General features: G+C 43.0%; 2 protein-coding genes across 10 annotated transcripts in view; one reads left to right on the forward strand and one right to left on the reverse strand.

Annotated features, from left to right (window-relative positions):
• Brca1 (BRCA1, DNA repair associated) overlaps positions 1–12,627 on the reverse strand; it is a 60,068-nt gene extending 47,441 nt beyond the window's left edge. The window contains 3 exon segments of the mRNA NM_012514.2: positions 286–339; positions 9,988–10,086; positions 12,503–12,627. Coding sequence (NP_036646.2) covers positions 286–339; positions 9,988–10,067 — 134 coding nt within the window. The 5' untranslated portion in view covers positions 10,068–10,086; positions 12,503–12,627.
• A 600-nt stretch (positions 12,628–13,227) lies between these two features.
• Nbr1 (NBR1, autophagy cargo receptor) overlaps positions 13,228–23,058 on the forward strand; it is a 28,331-nt gene continuing 18,500 nt past the window's right edge. For 6 of the 9 annotated variants that reach the window (XR_015630642.1, XR_015630643.1, XM_087572288.1 and 3 more), the window contains exons 1-5: positions 13,228–13,316; positions 17,205–17,271; positions 17,551–17,667; positions 20,616–20,678; positions 21,500–21,518. Coding sequence is in view for 7 of the 9 variants with exons in the window: in XM_087572288.1 (XP_087428414.1) it covers positions 17,566–17,667; positions 20,616–20,678; positions 21,500–21,518 (184 nt within the window). In the remaining 2 variants the exon portion in view is untranslated. 9 annotated transcript variants of the gene reach the window in all.

Here is a 23,058-nt window from a genome sequence, read left to right on the forward strand (position 1 = left end):
GATGGCTGAAACACAATTTGCTCATTTCACAACTGCTTTCTATACTCACCCTTGGACACCAAAGCAAACAGAACCGCTGTACAACATGACCATGTGATTTCTTACACAGACAGGCAATGTTAAAACTTTACCAAGAACAATGGCTACAGCCAATATACATGAGAAATTCCTAAGTGCTCCCTGAGGAAGAATGACAGGTTTTCTTGTCATTTAACTGAAGAAACAAATGCTGTTCAATGAACACATGCAGAAGCTAATAATGTATGTACAAAATCATTCACTTACTTGCAAAATATGTGGTCGCACTTTGTGGAAACCGGTTCTTTGATCAGTTCCAAACTAGAAGAATATGGAGACAGGGAAAGAAAGAGTAAGTGTGTCATTTTGGTTAGAGATACACTTAAGTTGCTGTAACTGAGCCTGAATATTGATTTAGGACAGTGGGTCACAACCTATGGGTCGAGACCCCTTTGAGGGTTGAATAGCCTTAGATCATCAGAAAACACAGATAAAACAGATATTTAAAGTAGCCACAAAAATCATTTTATGGTTGGGGGTCATCACAACATGAGGAACTGTATTAAAGGTCAAAGCATTAGGAAAGTTGAGAACCACTATTTTACGATAATTCAGTACTAAAGGTCTGCCATGCTAGGAACAAAGAACAGAGGAGAAAGTTTGATCCTGCTGGGTGTGCTGGTGCCCCCAGCCCCCGAGAGGCAGAAGGAAGCAGGTTGATCCTGAGAATTCAAGACCAGTCAGGGCTCCACACTGAGACCGTGTCTCAAAAAAACAAAAACAAAAACAGAACAAAAGATCCTTTCACCAAGCATTTAGACACCATGACAGGAATATGGGTCTCCTCAACACTCTGGATTACGTCGAAGATTAGCTAAGCTGGGAATGAAGCTCAACAGCGGAGCACCTCCCAACCAAGTTCAAGGCCCTGGGTTGACAACTGGTATTTCTTTCCCATTGGTTATTTTCACTGTTAACCAGCATTCTGAATGCATACTCTGAATCTTAACTAAACTCCACAAACACATAAAAATTGTCCTTAGTGTGGTAGTGTAGTCCACCAGAACTTGAGAAATAGAAGCAGGAGAATAAATTTGGATCATCCTGGACCATACAGCAAGCTAATGGCCAGCCTCGCCCCCTCACCCCCGACCCCCATCTAACCAGTGGCTGAAAAGATGGGAGATGGCTCAGCAGTGAAGAGCACTTGCTGGTCCTCCAGGGGAGCAGACCAGTTCCTAGGACCCACATCATGTAGCTCACAATTGTCAGTAGCTCTAGACATACCTTGATATGGACGGACAAACAGACAGACACACAAATAAAACCCTAAAAAAATGACAGAAAGGTTTGCTTTAAAGTAAGCTTTCCCTCAGTTATAAACTTGAAAAAACAAACTGATTTTTGTGTGTATGTGTGCCTGAGGGCATATATGAACACCACACTCATGCAGTGTCCTTGGATCCAGAGGAGGGTGTCAGATTCCCCGGGACCAGAGTTACAGGCTGTTGTAAACCACCTGATGTAGGCACTAGAGACTGAACCTGTGTCCTCTGAAAGAGCAGCCAGTAAATGCTTTTAACCACTAAGCCATCTCTCCAGCCCATTGTAAGTTTCTACTTGCCTGAATTTTAATTATGTGAGTACATGTGTTTAGAGCAACCAAGGAGTCAGTCCTCTTAGCACCTTTATGAGTGCTACCAACTAAGACCACCAGGCTTGTGCCCAGGTGCCTTGCCCAGTGAGCCATCCCACTGGCCGGCCCATCTATGAGTTTTCAACTGTAGACCATTTTTAGTCAGTATCAGTCCATCCTCCCAGAATCTGAATCATCACCCCCTTGTGCAGTGTTAACCACCTTTGCTGGTTCCTAACCTAGCCTAGCTCTGCTCCAGTGCCGTGTATCCAAGCTGTACTCAACTGCTGACAGGTCAGTAGAAGTTTGCCATGAAATCAGACATTAGGCTATCAAAGTGCTTGTGTTCAAGTAACATTAAATTTACTTGATATGGCCCCAAAGCCAACAAGTGATGATGCCAGTTACCCCCCTCCACCCACGAACACTGTCTCACTATATAGCTCAGGCTAGCTGAGAACTCATGGTCCCTCATAACTCAGTTCTGAAATCCTGGGAATCTAGGCATATGCCACCATACCAAGCTGGTGATTTAGATATACCACAGCTAGGGCAGAAAATGCTCCTTTAAATGAAAGGATAAAAGTTCATCAAAGGTATGTATGCACTGAGAGAGAGCAAGGGGAAAAACACTGTAGTGTATGCAGGGTTCAGTACTCTTTGAGGTTTCAGACACCCTTTAGGGATCTTGGAATGTATGCACCCTAGCCATGGTAATATGAAGCCTAATTATATATTTTTGATTGCCTCACAGTACTTAAAAAAACGTACTCATGTACTGCGTGTGTATCAGACTATTTGTGAGTGTGTGCTCTTGCTGTCATGCACATGTGAAGGTCAGAGAACAATCTGTGGATCCTAAGGATCAAACTCAGGCTGTCAGGCTGCGATAAGTGCTTTTACTGCTGAGCCGTCTTAACAGCCCACCTCACACTGTGGTTTTGGCAGGGATTGGGAAGGACTTTAAAACTGAGTATGACAAGTTCAAGCATTTGCACAAATAAAACAGGAAAGTGAACTGTACGAACCTATCATCTGGAAGGAAGAAATGTGCTAAAAAGAAAAACTAAACAGGACAAAAGGACACAGCGCAGTGCATATGAGCAGGTCTATATAGAGCAGCAATAAAATGCACAAACGAGGAAGTGACGGCAGAGGACAGCTGAGTCATAAGGACAAACTGCAATCACTGGAGACGGAGCAGAGAAGTGAAGCTGAGTAGGACTGTGCCTTGTGTTAGTGTATGCCAGTCACTCTGCTGAGAGGGCACAATGGAGGCCTGCAGAAGGTCAGAGGTATCTGGGAGCCCGGCCGGTCCGGAAACTGTCTATTGTCTGCAGCTTTATTCTGTGTGAGGCACAGACACCGAGTTCTAGTGGTAATGGCCATGTAAGACACTAAAGAGATGACTTGCTAGTGTGAGAGCAACACTGTCCTTCTGTTACATGTAGAACAGGATCACAGGAAAGGCTGGGAGGGAAGAGCACCCAAAGGGGCTTGGTAATGTAGGCCTTGTGGTCATGGGGGTCCTGACAACACAGACACAATGAACACACCCGACTAAGCCTGAAGGCTGGCTCCTCCTACTTAGCTCTGTCTGCATGAGCAGAACAACTTCAGGCCAAGCTTTTTACCTGAGCCTTGCTTCCACCTTGGCAGTCTTCTGGGGTCACTGTGAGAACACAACGTCCACAGGAGACTGATCTGTCACTACATCACTGCTTCTGACAGGCTAGACACCAAAGGAAGTTCTTAGTAAAAGAGAAATTGGATTGAGTCATGATACCAGATGGCTTTCATTCTCACCACTGACTCAATTCTGAAATAATTATATTTCAGTATGGTAATTACGATCCAAGCTATATAAACACACTGTAAACACCAACTCTGAACAGATGAAAACTCCCATATGTAAAAAGGTAGTGACTGTTGTAGGAAGAGCTTGGAGATGAATAGGAACGAAAATGGGAAAAAAATGAAATGTTTCTCTTCTAGCTTCTGATAAGAGTAAATGTTTACTACAAAATTCAAATGTTTTAAACACTTTTCATGCCACACAGTATTTCCAGCCTACTGAGTATCTGTGCTTTGAGTTTTAACAGTATGAATCACTGGGAGCAGCAGCTAGTTTTTTTTTTTTTAAATGGAACTACTAGGTACCCATTTCAGCACTTAGAAATGTTACATAGTCACATTTAAAAAGATAAAAGGAGCCTGCCAGCCAGTGGTGACCCATGCTTTTAACCCCAGCACACCAGCACTTCAGAGGCAGAAGCAGGTAGATCCGAGTTCAAGGCCAATCTGGTCTAGAGAGTGAGTTCCAGGACAGCCAGGGATACACAAAGAGAAATCCTGTCCTGGAAAAACAAACAAGCAAAAAACAAAACAAAAACAACCTCCCCGACCCAGACACACACAAGAGCGCGCACAAGAGCACGCGCACAGACCAGCACAAGGACGTGCCAACAGAGCCAGGTATAGCAGTGCACATTTGTGGTTCCAGAATCTTGGGAGGCTGAGATGGGAAGACCACATGAACTCAGGACTTGGAGACCAGTCTGGACATCACAAGACCCTACCTTGAGAAAAAGAACAAAGGGGCTACTCCTAAATAATTTAGGGACAAAAGGAATCTCAGGCAGGACACCCAAGGACTGAGTACCTTATCCTGCAGCCAACCCAAAGAACAACTTTTGTTTTATTTTTTTTTAGGCATCCATCCATCCATCCATCCATCCATCCATCCATCCATCCATCCATCGGTTTTTAGACAGGGTCTCTATGTAGCCCTGGCTGTCCAGGAATTTGCTATGTAAACCAGGCTAACCTCCAACTCAGAAATCCCCTTGCATCTGTCTCCCAATAGTTGGAACTAAAAGTTCCAAGTAACAGTGTTTAGTCATAATCAGTTATCATTAGGAACTAATATACGGGCTACGAGTGTAACTCAGCAGTACAGTGTGCCTATAGGATTCACTTCCTATTAACATACTGAAGAGGAGGGTTCACATAACTAAAAATCGTCCAGGTAGGTTGGGACTATAGGTATAACGCAGCCTACCATGAAAAAGCCCTCGGTTGAATCCCAAGGAAAGAAAAAATAGGTTAGGTTTAGTCCCACTCTAGAACATTCTATAAAATGACCTTAAGCTTCAAAAAGACTAGTTTTGAAATTATTAAAAGCAAGCCTGGCATGGTGACATACACCTTTAATCCCAACACTGGGAGGCAGAGGAGTGGGCATCTGAGAAATGAAGGCTAGCCTGGTTTATAAGGTGAGACTCCATATCAAAACAAAAAGCTAGCCTAAAACTTGCAGACGCACACCTATAATTCTAGCATTTCAAGGCTGAGATAGGACGACTTTGAGACCGTGTCTCAAGGAGAACAAGAAAGTGCAATAAGAAGCCAAGAACGCCGAGCAACTGAAAATTTAGCAGTAACCTTTCTTTCTTGCAACTTTAGTTTGCATATGTCTGAATTTTTAACTGATGGTTTAATTTGCCAGAATGAGAAAGCACATTACATTTTTATGATTGAGTCCCCCGGGAATGTAAAATAAATGGACCCAAAGGCCACATTATTGGAGACTTTTTTTTTTTTTTGGTTCTTTTTTTTTCGGAGCTGGGGACCAAACCCAGGGCCTTGCGCTTCCTAGGTAAGCGCTCTACCACTGAGCTAAATCCCCAGCCCCGAGACTTTTTTTTTTAACTTATTTATTTTTTATGTACTTGAGTACACTGTTGCTGTCTTCAGACACACCAGAAGAGGGCATCAGATCTCATTACAGATGGTTGTGAGCCACCATGTGATTGCTGGGATTTGAACTCAGGACCTCTAGAAGAGCAGTCAGTGCTCTTAACCACTGAGCCACCTCTCCAGCCCTATTGAAGACTTTCTGATCACTGTTTATAATTATTTTTAGTAAGCTTAGGCTTTTCACAGCCCATCTTTCTCTTGCAGTGTTATTTCTGCCTCTGTGGCCCTGATATTTCATAGACTTGGATGTAAATCTCATTAGGACTTGTTTTTGTTTAGGTGCAATGCTGAGGGTAGAGGCTAGCACTTTTGAAATCTTGTCTCTGAAAGCACATGCATCTTCCTAAACCTTATTAACTTGATGCCAAACATAAATAACAACCCCAAGAAGCACAGAGTCAAATTTACTTGAATCTATCCATCAAAACTAAATGGGAACCCCCACCAAAAAAAAAAAACCCCAAACCAAAACAAACAAAAAACACCCCTCCCAAAAAAATAAACCCCCAACTGATTAATTAAAAAGGAATTTTTTTTTTTCTGGAGCTGAGGACTGAACCCAGGGCCTTGTGCTTGCTAGGCAAGTGCTCTACCACTGAGCTAAATCCCCAACTCCCAAAAAGGAATTTTTTGACATGGTGGCATGAACGAATACATGTGGAGGCTCTAGACTGATGTTTCCCTTGCTTTCCACCTTATGCACTGAGAGGGGCCTTTCACTTGAACCTAGAGCTCACTGTTGTAGCTAGCTAGTCTAGCTAGCCAGCTGGTTCCCACGCACTGGGATTCTAGGTATGCTGCCAACCCACCTAGCATTTAAGTGGTTGCTGGGGATGCAAACTCCAGCACCTATGCTCTCGTGGCAAAAGTTTTCCCACCAAGCATCTGTCTCTCCAGCCCTCTATTTCTAAATATTGTGCTCTAATATTTAAAGACTATTAAAAAGCTGAGAACAGTGGCACATGTCTTTACTCCCAGTAGAAGCAGAGGGATCTCAATGAGTTTGAGGTAAGTGTGGTCTACATAGTGAGTTTCAGGACAGCTGGGGCTACATACTGAGACTCTGTACAGAAAAAACAAAAACAAAGCAAAACAACAACAACAATAAAACAAAGCACAAAAAAGTTAGGCTGGGTACAGTTCAGAGATGGAGCGTATACACAACAATCAGGAGATCCCAACTCAACCCCAGCACTAAAATAAATAAGTATTAAGAAGTAATTTCAAATTTAAGTAGGGTATGACAGTATATGTCATTAATCCTAGCACTTTGGATTTAGAGACAGGAGGATACCTGTGAATTCAAGGCCAGCTTGGTCTACCTGATGAGTTCTAGGTCAGTCAGAGCTATACAGTAAGACTATCTTGAAAAAATGGAAAAACAAAACAAAACAAAACAACTTAGTTTATTGAATGTCTACTATATCCTAGATGCTAACTAATAAAGATAATATAAACTGTCCCCAAGCAGTTTAAATTCTCTGGGGAAGGAAAGAAGTTGAGTAAATTACATAGTATGTATGTCATAGTAAAGAGTAACATAAAAAAATTAAAGGATCCATGTATCTAAAAAGTTGGTATAGCCAAGCAATAGTGTGGGCACTTGTCTTTAATCCCAGAAGTGGAGAGGGAGGTGGATCTCTGTGAGTTGAAGCTAGCTTATCTATAGAGGGAGTTTTAGGACAGCCAGGGATATACAAAGAAACTATCTTGAAAAATCAAAAGGGGAGAAATGGGGGAGGACAGATAGGAGGAAGATGAAGAGGAAGAAGAGGAGAAAGAAGGAAGAAGGAAGAAGAGGAAGAGGAGAAGGAGGAAGAGGAGAAAGAAGAAGAAGAAGAAGAAGAAGAAGAAGAAGAAGAAGAAGAAAAAGAAGAAGAAGAAGAAGAAGAAGAAGAAGAAGAAGAAGAAGAAGAAGAAGAAGAAGAAGAAGAAGAAGAAGCAGCAGCAGCAGCAGAAGCAGCAGAAGCAGAAGCAGCAGCAGCAGCAGTAGTAATAGAAGTAGTTGGTTTAAAAAACAAGGCTGGGGGCTGGAGAGATGGCTCAGCGGTTAAGAGCACCCGACTGCTCTTCCAGAGGTTCTGAGTTCAATTCCCAGCAACCACATGGTGGCTCACAACCATCTGTAAAGAGATCCGATGCCCTCTTCTGGTATATCTGAAGACAGCTACAGTGTACTCATATATAATAAATGAATAAATCTTAAAAAAAAAAATCAAAATTTATGCAGGAAAAGAAAAGGCAGAGGAGAGGGGAAAAAAAAGAAAAAAAGAAAAGGCAGGGAAGGACACATATGCAGTATGTGGAGGCTGTTAAGTTTACACAGAGCAATTCAGAGATGTCTTAGTGAGAAAGTGACACACACACGCGCACACGCACATGCACACGCACACTTTTAATCCCAGCACTCAGGAGACAGAGGCAGGAGGATCTCTGAATTGATGCCAGTCTGGCTACAGAGTTAGTTCCAGGATGGCCAGGACTATATAGAGAAACCTTGTCTCGAAAAACAGACTATAAATAAATTTTTAAAAAAGGAGTGGTATATAAATTAAGATTTTTCTTTATTTTTATGAAATATAACGTTTTTCGTTTTATGCCTCTCTGTGTGTATGCACACACATACATGCAGGTACCTGCAGAGGTCATTGGATCCCCGGGTCCAGAATTACAAATGATTGTGAACTATCAATTAGAATGCCAGGAACCGAACTGTTCTTCCTCAAAGGAGCAGGAAGCAAGCACTCTTTAATGCTGAGCCGCATAAATCAAGCCCCAAGAACCAAGATTTTTCAAGGCAGGTAATTATATCCATCAAAAGGTTATAGTCAGAGAGAGCATGCTGGCTCACAGGCAGAAGCAGAGATTAGGCTGCAAATCTTAAGCACAGCTTAAAAGCCTGGCTACGGGTCTAAATAACCACAGCACCAAAGGAGAAGAGACGCAACCCTTCCAATTTCTTTCTTTTTAATAATTTATTTACTTTATTTGATGTGTACTGGTCTTTTGCCTGCATGTATGTCTGTGTGAGAATGTCAGGTCTTGAAATTACACAGTTGTGAGCCACCATGTGGGTGCTGGGAATTGAACTCAGGACCTCTGGAAGCACAGTCAGTGCTCTTAACCGCTGAGCCATCTCTCCAGCCCTTGCTTAGGATTTTTAACATTCCTTAGGCCAGGGACTCTTTTCTCAGAGTATTCATTTCTTCATCATTTCTTTATTTTGTGGTACTGAAAACTGAACTTGGAGTCTAAAGCTATTCATCATGTTTCTCTACATCCAAGCAAAAAGAAACGGTCATATGTATCCCAGGCTAGCCTCACAGTCAAAGATGACCTTGATTCCTACTCCTCCTGTCTCTACCTTCTGGTGGGATTACAGATGTCTGCCGCTAGGCCCAATTTATACAGTGTTGGAAACTGAACCTAGGGCTTCCTGTGTGCTAGCTAAGCCACTCTATTGATCTATATTCTAAGTCCTGGTGCATAAAATTCTAATATGAGTACACTGTCGCTGTCTTCAGATACACCAGAAGAGGGCATCAGATCCCATTACAGATGGTTGTGAGCCACCGTGTGGTTGCTGGGAATTGAACTCAGGACCTCTGGAAGGGCAGTCAGTGCCCTTAACCACTGAGCCATCTCTCCAGCCCCCATAAAAATTGTAAAAACCACAAACTCATACAGTAAATACTAATTTCCAAAGGCCCTAGAAGGCCTGAAAATGAAGAACTTCCTGCGTACACAAGAGAACTTTCTGGGGTAATGGAAACACTTCCTATCTTGGAAGTAAGAGTTACACAGATAAACACTGGTCAAACTCACTCTTTTAGCCAGGTGTGCTAGTGTATGCCTAGAACCCTAGTGCACAACAGGCTAAGGCAGGAGGATAAATTAATAAGGTTGAGGCTGATTTGGTCTATACAGTGTAACTACCCCCACCCAAAAGCAGGAATGTGGAAGTGCCTGAATAGACCAAAAGATGGGTCTTCTCTTTACTTCATAGAAAAGGGAATTTAAGAGCTCATTCCACACCAGAGTTGCTAAAAGCTCTGAGGACTGGTGGTGTTCTCATTTAAATTTACAAGACCAGTTTCAGCCCAAGTCTCACCCCGAGACAGATGCTCTCTCCTGCAGACCCCAACCACTCATTATGTTATTTTGACGCTTTTTATTAGAGGAATTCTAAGAGATCAGGCTGGTCCTACAGCTGGAGAAAAAGCCGGAATCCTGCCACGAGGAAGAACAGATCAAGACAGTCTTTGGCAGGGAAAGGGGGAGGGATGGCAGAGTGAAGACTACTTTTCTGAATTCTTAAAACTCTTTAGTGATGAAAGACACAAAGTCATTTTAATATTAATAGATTGTTTTTCTCGGGGTTGGGGATTTAGCTCAGTGGTAGAGCGCTTGCCTAGGAAGCACAAGGCCCTGGGTTCGGTCCCCAGCTCCGGTCCCCAGCTCCGGAAAAAAAAAAAGATTGTTTTTCTCTATTATGTAAAGCCACTTCTACTCATTTGCAGGAAAAGTAGTCACATAAAAAATTCTCAGATTAGTAAACTCTTCCATTGACTTACCAGATTGGACACTCCAAGATTTTCTGCATAGCATGAAGGACATTTTGTACTTCTTGAATTCGAACAGCAGATAAATCCATTTCTTCCACTTCCAGTGAACTTTAAACACAAATTAAAAAACACACGTAATTAAACTGCATTAAAAGGCTTTTAAACACACTATCTTACCTGCCAACTTTCTTTTTCTTTCTGAGGCAAGATGTCATATAACCAGGCTTTGTACCTGCATGTACTCATGCCTAGTCTTAAACCTCTGATCCTCCTATCTCCACCCCCTTAGTGCTGGAATTGCTGAAGGTAAGTCACCCCTATCCACGCTTTTTGGAGGAGTTCTCACTCTGCAACCCACACACGTCTGGAAAGAACTATGAAGCCCAGATTACCCTCCAACTTGTAGCAATCACCCTGCCTCAGCCTTCTGAGTACAGGTGCGAGCTACTGCACCTGGTTTGTCATTTCTAAATAAGAAAAATTTAAATTTGAGTGCTTTAGAATTATACCAACCAGAGAGCTGACTGATGAAAAATCTTCATTAAAAAACAGCGGTTAACAGCACTGACTGTTCATCCAGAGGTTCAATTCCCAGCAACCACATGGTGGCTCACAACTATCTATAATAGGATCCGATGCCCTCTTCTGGTGTGTCTGAAGACAGTGATGGTGTACTCACATATATAAAATAAATGGAACTGTTAAAAAATATTTTAAAGGGGCTGGGGATTTAGCTCAGTGGTAGAGCGCTTACCTAGGAAGCGCAAGGCCCTGGGTTCGGTCCCCAGCTCCGAAAAAAAGAACCAAAAAAAAAAATATTTTAAAAACAATATCAAAAACAAAGAGAAAACCCAGGGTCTGAAGAGAGGGTTCAGTGGTTTAAAATATGTGTCTGTTCCCAGCACCCATGTCAGATAATCTGGAACTCTAGATCAAGGTCAGAACCTCTGCATACACATATACATAATTAAACATAATAAAAAAAAATCTTAAAAAAAAAAAAGTTCCCCAGGCGTCCGTGGCACATATATTTAATCCTAACATTGGGAAGGTGAAAGCAGGCCGATGTCTGAGTTTCAGGCCAGCCTGGTCTACAGAGTGAATTTCAGGACAGCCAGGGCTATATAGACAACACCTGTCTTAAAAAACAAAAAACAAACAAAACAAACAAAAAATCCAATAAATAAACAAATAAAACTTTTAGCAGTTGCTCTCTTTGTAGCAGCAATCTCAATTCTCTACTCTTTGATATGTAACCTCTAAAACCTTCCTTTGGTCAATCCCTTTCTCCAAGAAAAACTATAGCAGAGGGATGGTTGTGAGCCTAGCCTTGATCGGCTGAGCTATCTCTCCAGCCGGAGGCACTGGACAGAATCAGTAATATCTGAACCTTCTCCAGCGTTTGGGCTTTTTTTTTTCTTTTCTTGCTTAAAAACCAGGATCAAGCAAGGTGCATTGGTGGGTGTCATGCCTAGAATCTCAGGGACTGGAGAAGTTGAAGGAGGAAGATGGCTTGAACACAGAAGTTCAAAAGTCTTTCTGGGATAGTTCAAATCGATCGGGTACGATGGTTTAAACCTGTACTTTCACCAGTCAGGAAGTACAGGCAGGAGGATGAAGAGTTCAAGGTCACCTAGAGCAAAAGGAGTTCAAGGCCAATCTGATTACAGAAGACCTTGCCTCCAAAACTCCAAAACAAGCAGAGCATGGTAGTGGGTGGATACCTTTAACCCCTCCTCCCCACAGACAGGGGCAGGTGGATGAGTTCGAGACTAGCCTGCTCTATATACACAGTTCCAAGCCAGGTACAAAAATGAGACTAGACTCTGTCTCAAACCTAATCAACTACCCAGCATGTAGGAGGCAGAGGCAGGCTGATCTCTGTGAGTTTGAGGGCAGCCTGGTCTACCGAGCTACTTCCAGGACAGCCAAGGCTACACAAAAGGCAAAACCAAACCACCACCACCAACAAAAACCCTAACCAAACAAACAAAAAAGCTCGCATGTTTTTAAAAAGTCAACAAAACGAACACTAAAAACTGCTGAAGCTTCTCCACCCTACCTCTTCTAGATGTTTCCCTGTTAAGGCACTTAACCTCAAGACTCTTTAAACACTTCTCTGCCAACAGCATTCATTAATATTGCCATTCCCTTATGAACTTCTAGCGCCTTCTGCGAAATGTACATGGGTCTAGTTCTTCAGCAGTTTCCCTCCACAAACTCCGTCTTTTCCTCTTCCCTGCCACACTTTCGGCCCGCCTTTCCCCTCATCCTCTAGCCCGCATCCTTATACTGCCTTCAAGGTACAGCCAGGACTCCCTCACACATCCATTGCCGTCTTCCTCACAGTTGCCCCTGGGAATGCACAAACTGCACCCTTCCCAGGAGTCCTGTTTCAAGTCTTGGAACTTTGGTTCCGCTCCAGGCGTTTTCCTAATCAGTAAACACCCGTCTCCACCTGCAGCTTCCCACCTTTCCTAAGAGTATTCCGAGGTACCGTCTCTGTTCCTCAGGGCTGTCTCACCTTTCTTCCGAGAAAAACCTCCGTACTTCCAAACGCCGAGGCCTAAATGCCGGAGAAGCCCCCCCGGGAAGGAGATAGGTCTTCGAGTTGCACCAGCGGCCACCGCGCAGCCGCAATTACAATCTATCTGAAATTCCCGCGCTCTTCGTCGCCAAGGAAACCGGCCGCTTGGCGCCTAGTGCTAGCCTTTCGGAACAAGAGATCTAGACACGTCAGCGGAAGGGAGAGGAGGAGCAAGTTGAGGCGTGGGGCGCTGAAACTCTTTCTGGGCTCGGGATTGGCTACCTAGTCTTCCTGTATGTCGTCACTAGAAAGAGACGGAAGAGAAAGAATTTTCAGTTTTCTATTAGGCAGCCCCTTCGCATCTACCCCTGCCTATTACGTCACAGTAATTCTGTACAAAGGGTCGGAATCGCTACCTGAGGCCGGAATATGAGCGCAAGGTAGTGCCCAAAGCAGTTGCAAGACGAGGCCTTATCCCTCCCTCAGCATTCCTGCCATGGAAGTCTCCAGTTTCGGTAAATAGAGGATTGTGGAAGAACTACCAATTCCAGCATGCATTGCGGAAGGAAAGGCCGTCTCCACAGCATCCCTTGGAAACTGTAGTCTTACGGAAAAGGAGCTTCCCACGCCGGAAGCAGGCACGATTACCACAGTAACCCAGTCGATACAACAGAGACCTTCTCGCGGTTATGTCACTTGGCTGGTATGCATCGCAGCATTTTGTGTTCGTGGTTTGCGCACCAAAAATAGGCTAAAAGGAGCTGCAAGTTCCAGGAAGACTACAATTCCCGTCCAGCCCCGCGATTCTCGGGTAACTAGTCCTCCAATGTCAGTGACCTGGAAAAAGCAGAGGGTGGCCAATCGGCTTGGGAAAGGGAAATCCAACCAGCTGACATCTGCGTACTAGTTCCGCCCCTCGGCCTGGGTGTTTGTTATTGTTGTGCGGTTCAGAGAGCTTCTGTCCCGCCCTTGCCAACGCAGCATTGACCAATCGATAGAGTGGTGATTTTGAGGGGCAAATAGACAGAGCCAATCATCTTGTGGAAAACTCCGGGAAACATGGGACTAGGCCCGGTCTCTGTCCGCCATGTTAGATTCACCCCGCAGGGATAGCAGCCGAGCTGGCCGCGAACGATTCTTGCACTGGCCACTGGCAAGCGCCCCCCGTGGGCGGAAAGCTGGTAAGGAAGACACTACTGTTACCTAGAAGTAGGGACTCGGGTGCTCGGGGAAGTTCAAGGGAAAAATCTTGCAAAGAGGACTGACTTTTTCCGTGTTCAGGGGCAGCCAGTCTTTTCGGTGACCAAATGAGGGGGTCGCTTAGGTTGTCATCGATAGTGGGGGGTGGATATTGCATGAGGGAGCAAGTTCATGGCTTAGAAAAGCCGTTTTCTGCTAAGAGAAGGTCTAGATTCCCCGTAAACAAAAAGAGAGCTTCAATGATGGTGACACTGTCCTGGGGACATGGAGTTACGGGAAAACGATTACTGGAATACTAGGATTACGTCTGCGACAAGAAAGGACACACATCTTCCTCATTCTAACCCTTTCCTATTTTTGAGGCTCTATTGAAGGAAGATATCTTGATCTAGGACCTTCTGGGTTTAAAAGGCGTCGTTTTTCCCGTTATGTCAAACACCCACTGAAAGGTGATCTGAAAGGATCACACATTTTCAAGCTTAGGTTGCTTGTGCCTACTTCTGGTAAAGAAAATGAAGTTCAGATTCCCAGGTTGGCTTTATTAAAATTATTTGTCGGGGTTGAAAAAAAAATCACATGAGGAAACGCTGACTTTGGCCACGTGAACGTGAGTCAATAAGACATGAGTTTACAATGCCACTTAGGAAAGTGCAGGCTTAGGCCCAGCTATCTGACTGCTGGAGTGTAAACTTCAGGTATAGCTATGGTTAACTGTACTTTTGATATTTTCACAATTGCAAGATTAATGCTGTGGCTGAAAGGATTTTCACACGTAAGCCCTTTATAAAGACCTGTATACTAGCCAGCTAAACTAGATCCTCCTACTTCCTGTTTTCTCCCATTGACAGAGCAGCTGGTTGAACTCCAAAGTATGGAAACTAATTCCCACTTGTGTAATTTCAGAACGGGGAAGATTAGTTTCCTTCCAGATAGAAAAGAGTGGAAGAGTATTTCTTGAGGTTGGAAAGTGTGTTTCAGAACTTTTACGTTTAGCAAACTGGGTCACTTTGTTTTTCTGATTTAAAAATAAAAAAACAAACTCCAATATGCTGGGGGGAATTGATGAGAGTCTGCCTAAATTTTAAAGCTCCTAAGGAAGAATTGCATGTAAGGTAAATGAATGCTGGATGTCAACAGGTTTGGTATTAGAGATTAGCATTAATTTGGCAGTGAAGTTAACTCTAGATAAAGACAAGTAATGGAGAAAAAAGAATAATTGAGTATATAAAATAGTCAGAATTAAGAATGCAACGTTCTGGGGTTGGGAATTTAGCTCAGCGGTAGAGCAATTGCCTAGCAAGCGCAAGGCCCTGGGTTCGGTCCCCAGCTCCGAAAAAAAAAAAAAAAAGAATGCAACATTCTTGTGTTTTAATACTTTATTTATTTTTAGAGCATCGGTGTTTTGCCTGTTTGTATGTCTATAGGAGAGAGTTAGATCCCCTGGATTGGAATCACAGACAGTTGTAAGCTGCTACATGGATGCTGGGAATTGAACTGGGTCCGTTGGGGGAGAAGGTAGTGCCCTTAACTGCTGAGCCATCTCTCCAGCCCTATAAGATTCTTAAAATGACAGTGGTATCCACAGTACAATACTCTGGAGGCAGAAGCAGGCAAATCTATAGCAGTTTCCAGGCCAGCATGGGCTGCAGAGTGAGATTATGTCTCCTTCAAAAATTAGTAAGAAATAGGGGGTTGGAGAGATGGCTTAGCGGTTAAGAGCACCGATTGCTCTTCCAGAGGTCATGAGTTCAATTCCCAGCAACCACATGGTAGCTCACAACCATCTGTAATGGGATCTGATGCCCTCTTCTGGTGTATCTGAAGACAGCTACAGCGTACTTGTATATGATAAATAAATAAATCTTTTAAAAAAAATTAGTAAAAAAATAAAATAGAAACTATTTTAAGGAATTAAAGAGGGGGTTGGGGATTTGGCTCAGTGGTAGAGCGCTTGCTAGGGCCCTGGGTTCGGTCCCCAGCTCCGAGGAGAAAAAAAAAAAAGAGGAATTGAAGAATTGTTTCTGTTGATAATAGTTTGCATCTTTGGACACTGTTTCAAGGAATTTGCTCACTTTGTGGCGCTAGAAATTGACCCCACAGCTTTGCACATACTTAGACTGACTGGTTCCACCTTAATCCCAATCTCCTAGACCATAATTTTATTAGATTCCACAACTAGTCTTGTGGTGGAACTGTATCTGGAACCCAAGTCTTCCCGTCCCATGGCCTCCCTTCCTGTGACATTAGAAAAGTCTAGGACTTAATCTTGTTTGCCTCTTGTATGTGGAACAGAATCTGGCCTTTCTAGATGCAGAGTGAAGATGTGCTGAATATTTTAAGAGGTGGTAACATTTGCGGTGGGAGGGGGGGGTGGTCAATGAGTTTACTTGTAGCTTTAAACAACTTAAACTATCTTTTTTTTTTTTTTTTTTTCGGAGCTGGGGACCGAACCCAGGGCCTTGTGCTTGCTAGGCAAGCGCTCTACCACTGAGCTAAATCCCCAACCCAACTTAAACTATCTTTCCCCCTAAAGTCACAGCTCATCAGTAAGCAAAGTCCTTCATTAAAATCAAACAGATGGGCTCAGTGGTTAAGAGCACTGACTGCTCTTCCAGAGGTCCTGAGTTCAATTCCTGGCAACTATATAAACATTGTGGCTCACAACCATCTGTAATGGGATCTGATGCCCTCTTCTGGTGTCTCAGAAGACAGCTACAGTGTACTTATATATAAATATTTCTTAAAAAAAAAATCAAAGACTTTAATAGTAGGTAGTTGATTAAGGAATCAACAGCTTCTTAGGCATGATAATGGTGGATTTTATATTTTTTTCTCATTTTACACATATTTATGAATGAAAGGATGAATATTTTGTCGAGAGAGAAATTGTCATGGGGCAAGGTTGTAGCTCAGTGGTAGAGCGATTCCCTAGCATCCAAACATCTGTATTCTATTTGCAGCAACACACACACACACACACACACACACACACACACCCCTGAAAGGAAGGAATTCTGGATAACAGAATTAGCTCGCAGTTGGCTATTTTGGAAGCTAGCTGTAGCTGATAGGTCCAAAAGAACCCATTATGTTACTTTCTTCACTTTTGTATAGCTTTAAATTTTCCTGTAATTGTGGAAGATTTGTTGTTCTTGTTTTGTTTTGTTTTGTTTTGGTGTTTGCTTGCTTGCTTATTTTCTGGAGACAAGTGTTCATTCTATAGCCCAGGCTATTTTGTTCTCATTGCCTAAAATTGGAGATTCCCTTCCTGCCCCCCCCCCAAGGCAGAGCCCTTGTCCATGTTAATCCACCATGCTGGCTTATGCTAGAGATGCTTAACTATCCAAGCACTGACATAGGCAGTGAAAATCTCAGAGACCCAAGACATGTTAAAGGAGTTTTTATAGACGTGGACAGAATTTAAACTCTTTTCAGACATTTATCCCCTCCCCACACTTCTCCTCTTTAATCCTAAAGCCAGGATCTCAATGTTTCCTAGGCTGACCTAGAACTCTTGGACTCCTGCTACCATCCTGCTGCAACTTCCTGAGTAACTGGGACTACAGGTGTGTGCTCACCTCAGCTTTTCTCTCTGACGTGCAAGTTCTATGTAAGTGTGACTGTAACAGTACAAATCTTTATGGCAATAGTTTGAGCATTACTTCTGAAAAAAAAATTCTGTGTAACTGAGATTTGAAATAAAACACACTGCTAGATAGTAATGTCACCCTAGGGACATTGTTTCTCTCATTCGCTATGATCTGCCAAATCTAACTTACAGATCAGAGCTGATGTCTCTGGGTTTTTAATCCCTTCCTCTTCCTTTCATCTACCCATCCTCTCAGCTCCAGCCCGACAGCATGGAACCACAGGTTACTCTAAATGTGACTTTTAAAAATGAAACTCAAAGCTTTCTGGTTTCGGATCCAGAAAATACAACTTGGGCTGATGTTGAAGCTATGGTAAGTACCACTTTGTTCTGTTTCTCAATGGTTTAAACAGATATTTTTTCAAAATATAGCTATTTTGAGCAATTTATTTCATGCATTTCTGGACCTTGGAAAATTGTTTTTTACAGGGATTCAGTATGTGTAGAGGATATGTGCCAGGACAAAGGGAAGAAACAACTATGTTCCTTTAAACATCTTTAAAAGTTTATATATATATATATATATACATAGAAATATATATATAAATTTTTTTTGTGAGAGCAAAAGTCTGGGACAGTTTTGGGAGTTGGTTCTCTCTACTGTATGACGTAAAATTATATTTTCAGTGAATTAAGGTTCGGAACATTCTGAGGGATAAATTTGGCTGTCCTCCCCAACAGCGAGGCCGTGGGGGTGTTGTCTGGCTGGAGAGGAGACTGCTGCTGCTGCTTGTTACCTGACGAGGATGTAACTTGTGTTTTGCAAGACCTGCCAGTTGCTTTATTGCTGGGTCAAAGGTTGGCTGTCTCGGAACTGGCAAAAAGCAAAAACTCCCTCGGGTGCTCACGCAGCAGCGTCTCTGTTCCTTGATTTGGTAATAGTTTTTTTCATCTTGGTTTGCCCTTTGTACTCTTCCAGTTTTGTGGGCCTGCCATGGTCAATGTTTTACTACTTGGACATCTGTGTTTAATGTAACCATTTTTGGTTACAAATATGTTTTTACCTGGTAATCTATGTGGGTAGCTTTAGAAGGAAGGAAATTTTAGAGAAGAACCAGTATGTTACAGTCGAGTTCCCTGCCTTCCAGCAATTTCTCTCCATGCTGCCCCAGGCAGGTGGCTGTTGAGCAAGCAGTGCACTTGTTAAATGATGTGAGCAGCAGATACCTTCCTTTCTGTAGCAGTTGGGTGAGCGGACAGCCTGCCCTTTTCTTCTGTTGGAAATTTTTAAATTATAAAAGTGTATTACATGCCCATTATAAGGCATGAAAGAGTCTTAACATGTAAGGAGAGAATATCTGTCCACAAACTCCTATCCTGCATGTGCTGTTTACTTCTCCTTTAAGTAAGCAGAGAAAACAGCCCGAGGAACTTACCCACACACAGTTCCTCGTCTGTGCAGTTATCTGGTCATACAGAAACAGTGTTCTGCATCTTGCTGTCCTTGCCCAGCAGTAAATAGTTCCTCATCAGTACACACAGCAAAGCTCAGTCTTTGAAAGCTCTGAGTCCCCGGTGGTGTTAGTATTGCTGAACACTGTGGATGTAACCATTACTTACTGATTTCCCCACCCAGGTTTTCTTTCTTTTCTCATTATAAAGTAGACAGGACCGATAGCTCAGTATGGATAACTTACATTGGTTCTATAGAGTAGACTTTATCCAAAGGTGATGAACTTTAAAAAATTGGTGTGGGGTGTGTGGTGGTTGGGGGGGTGTTCCTTCCACCTTTATGTGAGTTCTGAGGCTCAACCTCAGGTTAGTAGGCTTGTGTACAACAAGCACTTTACTACTTAAGCCATTTCATTAGCCTGATTTTAAATTGTGATAGATAGGGGTTGGGGTTAAGAACAGGGGCAGCTCTTCCAGAGGACCAGTTTGATTTCTAGCATCCATGTGGCAGCTCACGAGCCCAGAACCTCAGCCATCTTCTTCTTTCCTGTGCAGGCAGCAGGCGTTCCTGTGATGCGTAGGCAAAACACCCAAACACATAAAATCAAAAACACTTTAATAGGTAGCTGCCGACTGTTTCACAGAATGATTATAACGGTGAACAGAAAAATGACTTACAGCCTTGAAGGTTGTTTGGGTTTTTTTTGTTTTTTTGTTTTTTGTTTTTTTATTTTGTGGTTCTGGAGGTCAAACGTTGGGCCTTCCACATGCTAGAGAAGTGTTCTGCCGCTGAGCTTCATTCCTTGCCCTAAATCTTTGACAACACTGAACATTACAGCTTCAAAAATGTTCACACCAAGTAGTAGTGTACACCTCTAGTCCCAGTACTTGGGAGGCAAAGACAGGTGGGTCTCTGAGTTCCAGGACAGCCAGAGCTGTTAAACAGAGAAACAACCATGTCTCAAAAAAAAAATTTTTTTTGTTTACCACCCTAATATATCACATATTTCTTTGTTTACATTGTTTGGCAGTGGTTAGTTTGAATATGTTTTTATATTAGGCATTCTATTTCCTCTTGTAAATTCTGTACACGTATTTACTTAAGTTAATCTGTTAAAATTTTTGGTGGTTTTTTTTTTTTTTTTTTTTTTTTGTAAATCTCTCTGTTCTGGAACTTCTTATGTAGACCAGGCTGGCCTAAAAAACACAGACATCCACCTGCCTCTGTGTCCTGCATTGGGCCACTGGATTACTCCTCCTACTGTCCGTTTTCGTGATTTTGTGTGTGTGTTAGAAGTATTACCCCTGTATCTATTACCACTTGCAGATGTTTTAGTCTGCTTGTAGTTGTTTTTTAAAACTACTTTAAGGTGTGTGTACCTTAGTGAAGGGCTCAGTTAGCATCCACAAAGCTCCGCATTGAATCCCCAGCATCACAGAAGAGTGAACATAAGGGCCAGGGAGAGGGCTCCTTGGGCTAAGCCCTTGCCATAAAGATGTGAGCACCAGCATTTGGATTCCCACCACCCATACAAATGTAACGTTGTTACTTAGGAAGCCCATAAAGGGCATCCTGGAAGCAAATTTGCTAACTAGACTAGCCAAATTGGTGAGCTCTGGGTTCAGGAGGCTTTGCCGCGATATGTAAGTTGGAGATTCATGGGCTGCTATCTGCAGGCTGCAAGAGCTGTGGTCTTGGAAAGGTCCACAAGTTCTACCACACTACTCTTGGCTTAGGCAGCATTCTTCCCAGCTCCACCATTACCGCTAATACATGTTAATGTTTGGAAAGTTCATAATCAATAAAATAAAGTTAAAATGTTTAATCTTATATAGTGAGATACACTGAACCAATTGTTTGATTTACAGGTAAAAGTTTCATTTGATCTGAATACTATCCAAATAAAATACCTGGATGAGGAAAATGAGGAGGTAAAGTATCTGTGAACCCGTTATTAGATATGTAGAACAGGGATCTTTCCAGAGTGGTATGGAGCTTAAAAGTTCAGAATAAAGCCCAGTTTAATGGCTCACACCTGTCTTTCCAGTACTTGGGAAGTTTAAGCCAACTTGGACTTTAGAACAAAAAACTGTCTCAGAGAGCCATAGAGGCAGGGGGAACAAAAGAAAGAAAAAGCTCATAATAGTTTTATCGCACTTGCCTCATAGTTTAAATGTGTTTGATAGTTGCGTACTTCATGAAGACTGTGGGTGGGGAGACAGAGACACACGGATCTCTGAGGCCAGCCTGGTCTACAGAGCGAGTTCTAGGACAGCCAGAGAAACCCTGTCTCAAAACAGCAACAACAACAAAAACTCTTGGCATCTGAACTGGAGTTGAGAAATGGGAAAGTAACATGAAGGATATCAGAGGAAGAACCTAACTATAGCTAGGCCGTCATTTAGTTGATGATGATGAAGCTTTAGGAAGTGGTCTGAGTGCATTAGACTAGCACTACTGTCGTCAGGTACCACGTCGTCTTCACTTTGCCATAAGGAAGCAGAAGCTCTGAGGGCAGGAATCCTGCCCAAAGGCACAAAAGTAATGAAGTAGGGGCCCCAGATCCATGCTCCTAGGCCTACGTTATGCTACGTGTTAATGCCACTGAGATAAAACAGAGCACGCTATTTAAGCAGTAGTAGGAATGCTGACCACCTGACCTGGGAGTTTGCCATGAGACTGACTGGTCCTAGTTAACAAAATGCTCCGGTGATGAGACTCAGAATTCACTGTTGCTTTTTTCTCTTCATAGATATCCATCAATAGTCAAGGTAAGTTCCTGAGAAAAATCCTGTTAGCTTTACTTAAAATTTGCCTCACATGGCAATATTTATCTTTAAGTCCAGTACTGAGGAGGCTGAGGCAGGAGGATCCTTGGTTTAAAGGCAATCTGGACTACGTAGTGAAACCCTGTTTCAAAACAAATTACTCTGCCCATTGAGGTGTTTCCATCTAAATCCTGTTTTTCCCTAGCACACATTTTAGAGTAGAATTTGGTATAATGTAAACCGATGTTGTACCCGGTCACCTGTGGCTTTAGTTTTATAGGAGATTCTTTTTTCTTCTTGCGGCAGACTCTCAGGTTATCTCAGGGTATCTCTGGCTTACTTCTACTCCTAAGATAACCTTGAACAACATGATTCTTCTGCCTCCACCTTCTGGGTACTGGATTACAGGCTTGGGCCTCCACCCCACTGTATGCAATACTGAGAATCAGACTTAGTGCCTGGTGCTTTCTAGGCAAGCACCCTACCAGTTCAGCTACGTCCCCAGCCTCACAGGGGACTTTTATTGTATGCCAGTGTTTTTAATAGAAGACAGTACATGTGTATGGATCATAAGGGCAGGTCTTAGCCAACATGATACTTAGGATGCCGATCTTCTGAAAGTGGTTCACATCTAGTTGTCACACACAACTCATTCTGCTGGTGCTGCAGGCTTTTGACCTGGCGTATGTGTGACTATCAATGCTTAGACAAGTCATGTCCCTGTTTGTCAGATACTTGGTTGTAGTCCATATTGTCGTCCCTACAACCTTATGTGAACCAGGTAAAATGATAGTCTTCACATAGTCCAGGAGCTTAACTGAATCTTGGGCTTCACAAAGTGTAGTTAGGGGGTTTGGGTTGATATTTTTTACTTCAAAGGCTAGAGCAGCACAGAGGGACTGAAGAGGAAGATTCTTTGTATTAGCTGCTCTCAGCTCTGGATCTTGTTGCAAGAACTTCAGAGGAGACACCACACCAGGTGGGCGCCAACAAGAGATCAAAGTATAATCTCCCCAAAGCCAGCCCGGTGGAAGCCGTGAGTCTGTTGCACTTCCTTGCAGAGCAGAGTTGTGTACAGGAGTTTGGGAGGCCCCCAAACAGGTAGATCACTGCAAGGCCCCACCCCGTCATGGTTTGCCATCTTACTGCATCATGGAGACCTGCTTTTAGCCGTCCTTCACTTCTGTAAATAGGCTATCATCTCTCAGACCTCTTGCAGCTAGGGAAAGGAATGGAATCTCAGGCAAGGGTCTCCTGACACCTCAGTGGAGTAACCATAGCTCCATTGCCAGAGTCCTGGCTACCACTATATTGCTGTGCTCTGGTTGTCATAGCTATAGGGGAAGAGGCCAGGGATGAAATCTTGTTATGACCAGAAGGAAGAGCACCATATAATAAGAAGGGAGTCTATATATGAAGATTCTAAGAATTTGATAGTCTCTATGCTTTACACTGGAACTATAGAATTAGCCTGACCCTTCTGTAATCCCAACACACAAAGGATTGTAAGTTTGATGTCAGCCTAAGCTACATAGCTAGACTC

The sequence above is a fragment of the Rattus norvegicus genome, chromosome 10 (assembly GCF_021556685.1).
Source record: "Rattus norvegicus strain SHRSP/BbbUtx chromosome 10, alternate assembly SHRSP_T2T, whole genome shotgun sequence".
Classification (NCBI taxonomy): domain Eukaryota; kingdom Metazoa; phylum Chordata; class Mammalia; order Rodentia; family Muridae; genus Rattus; species Rattus norvegicus.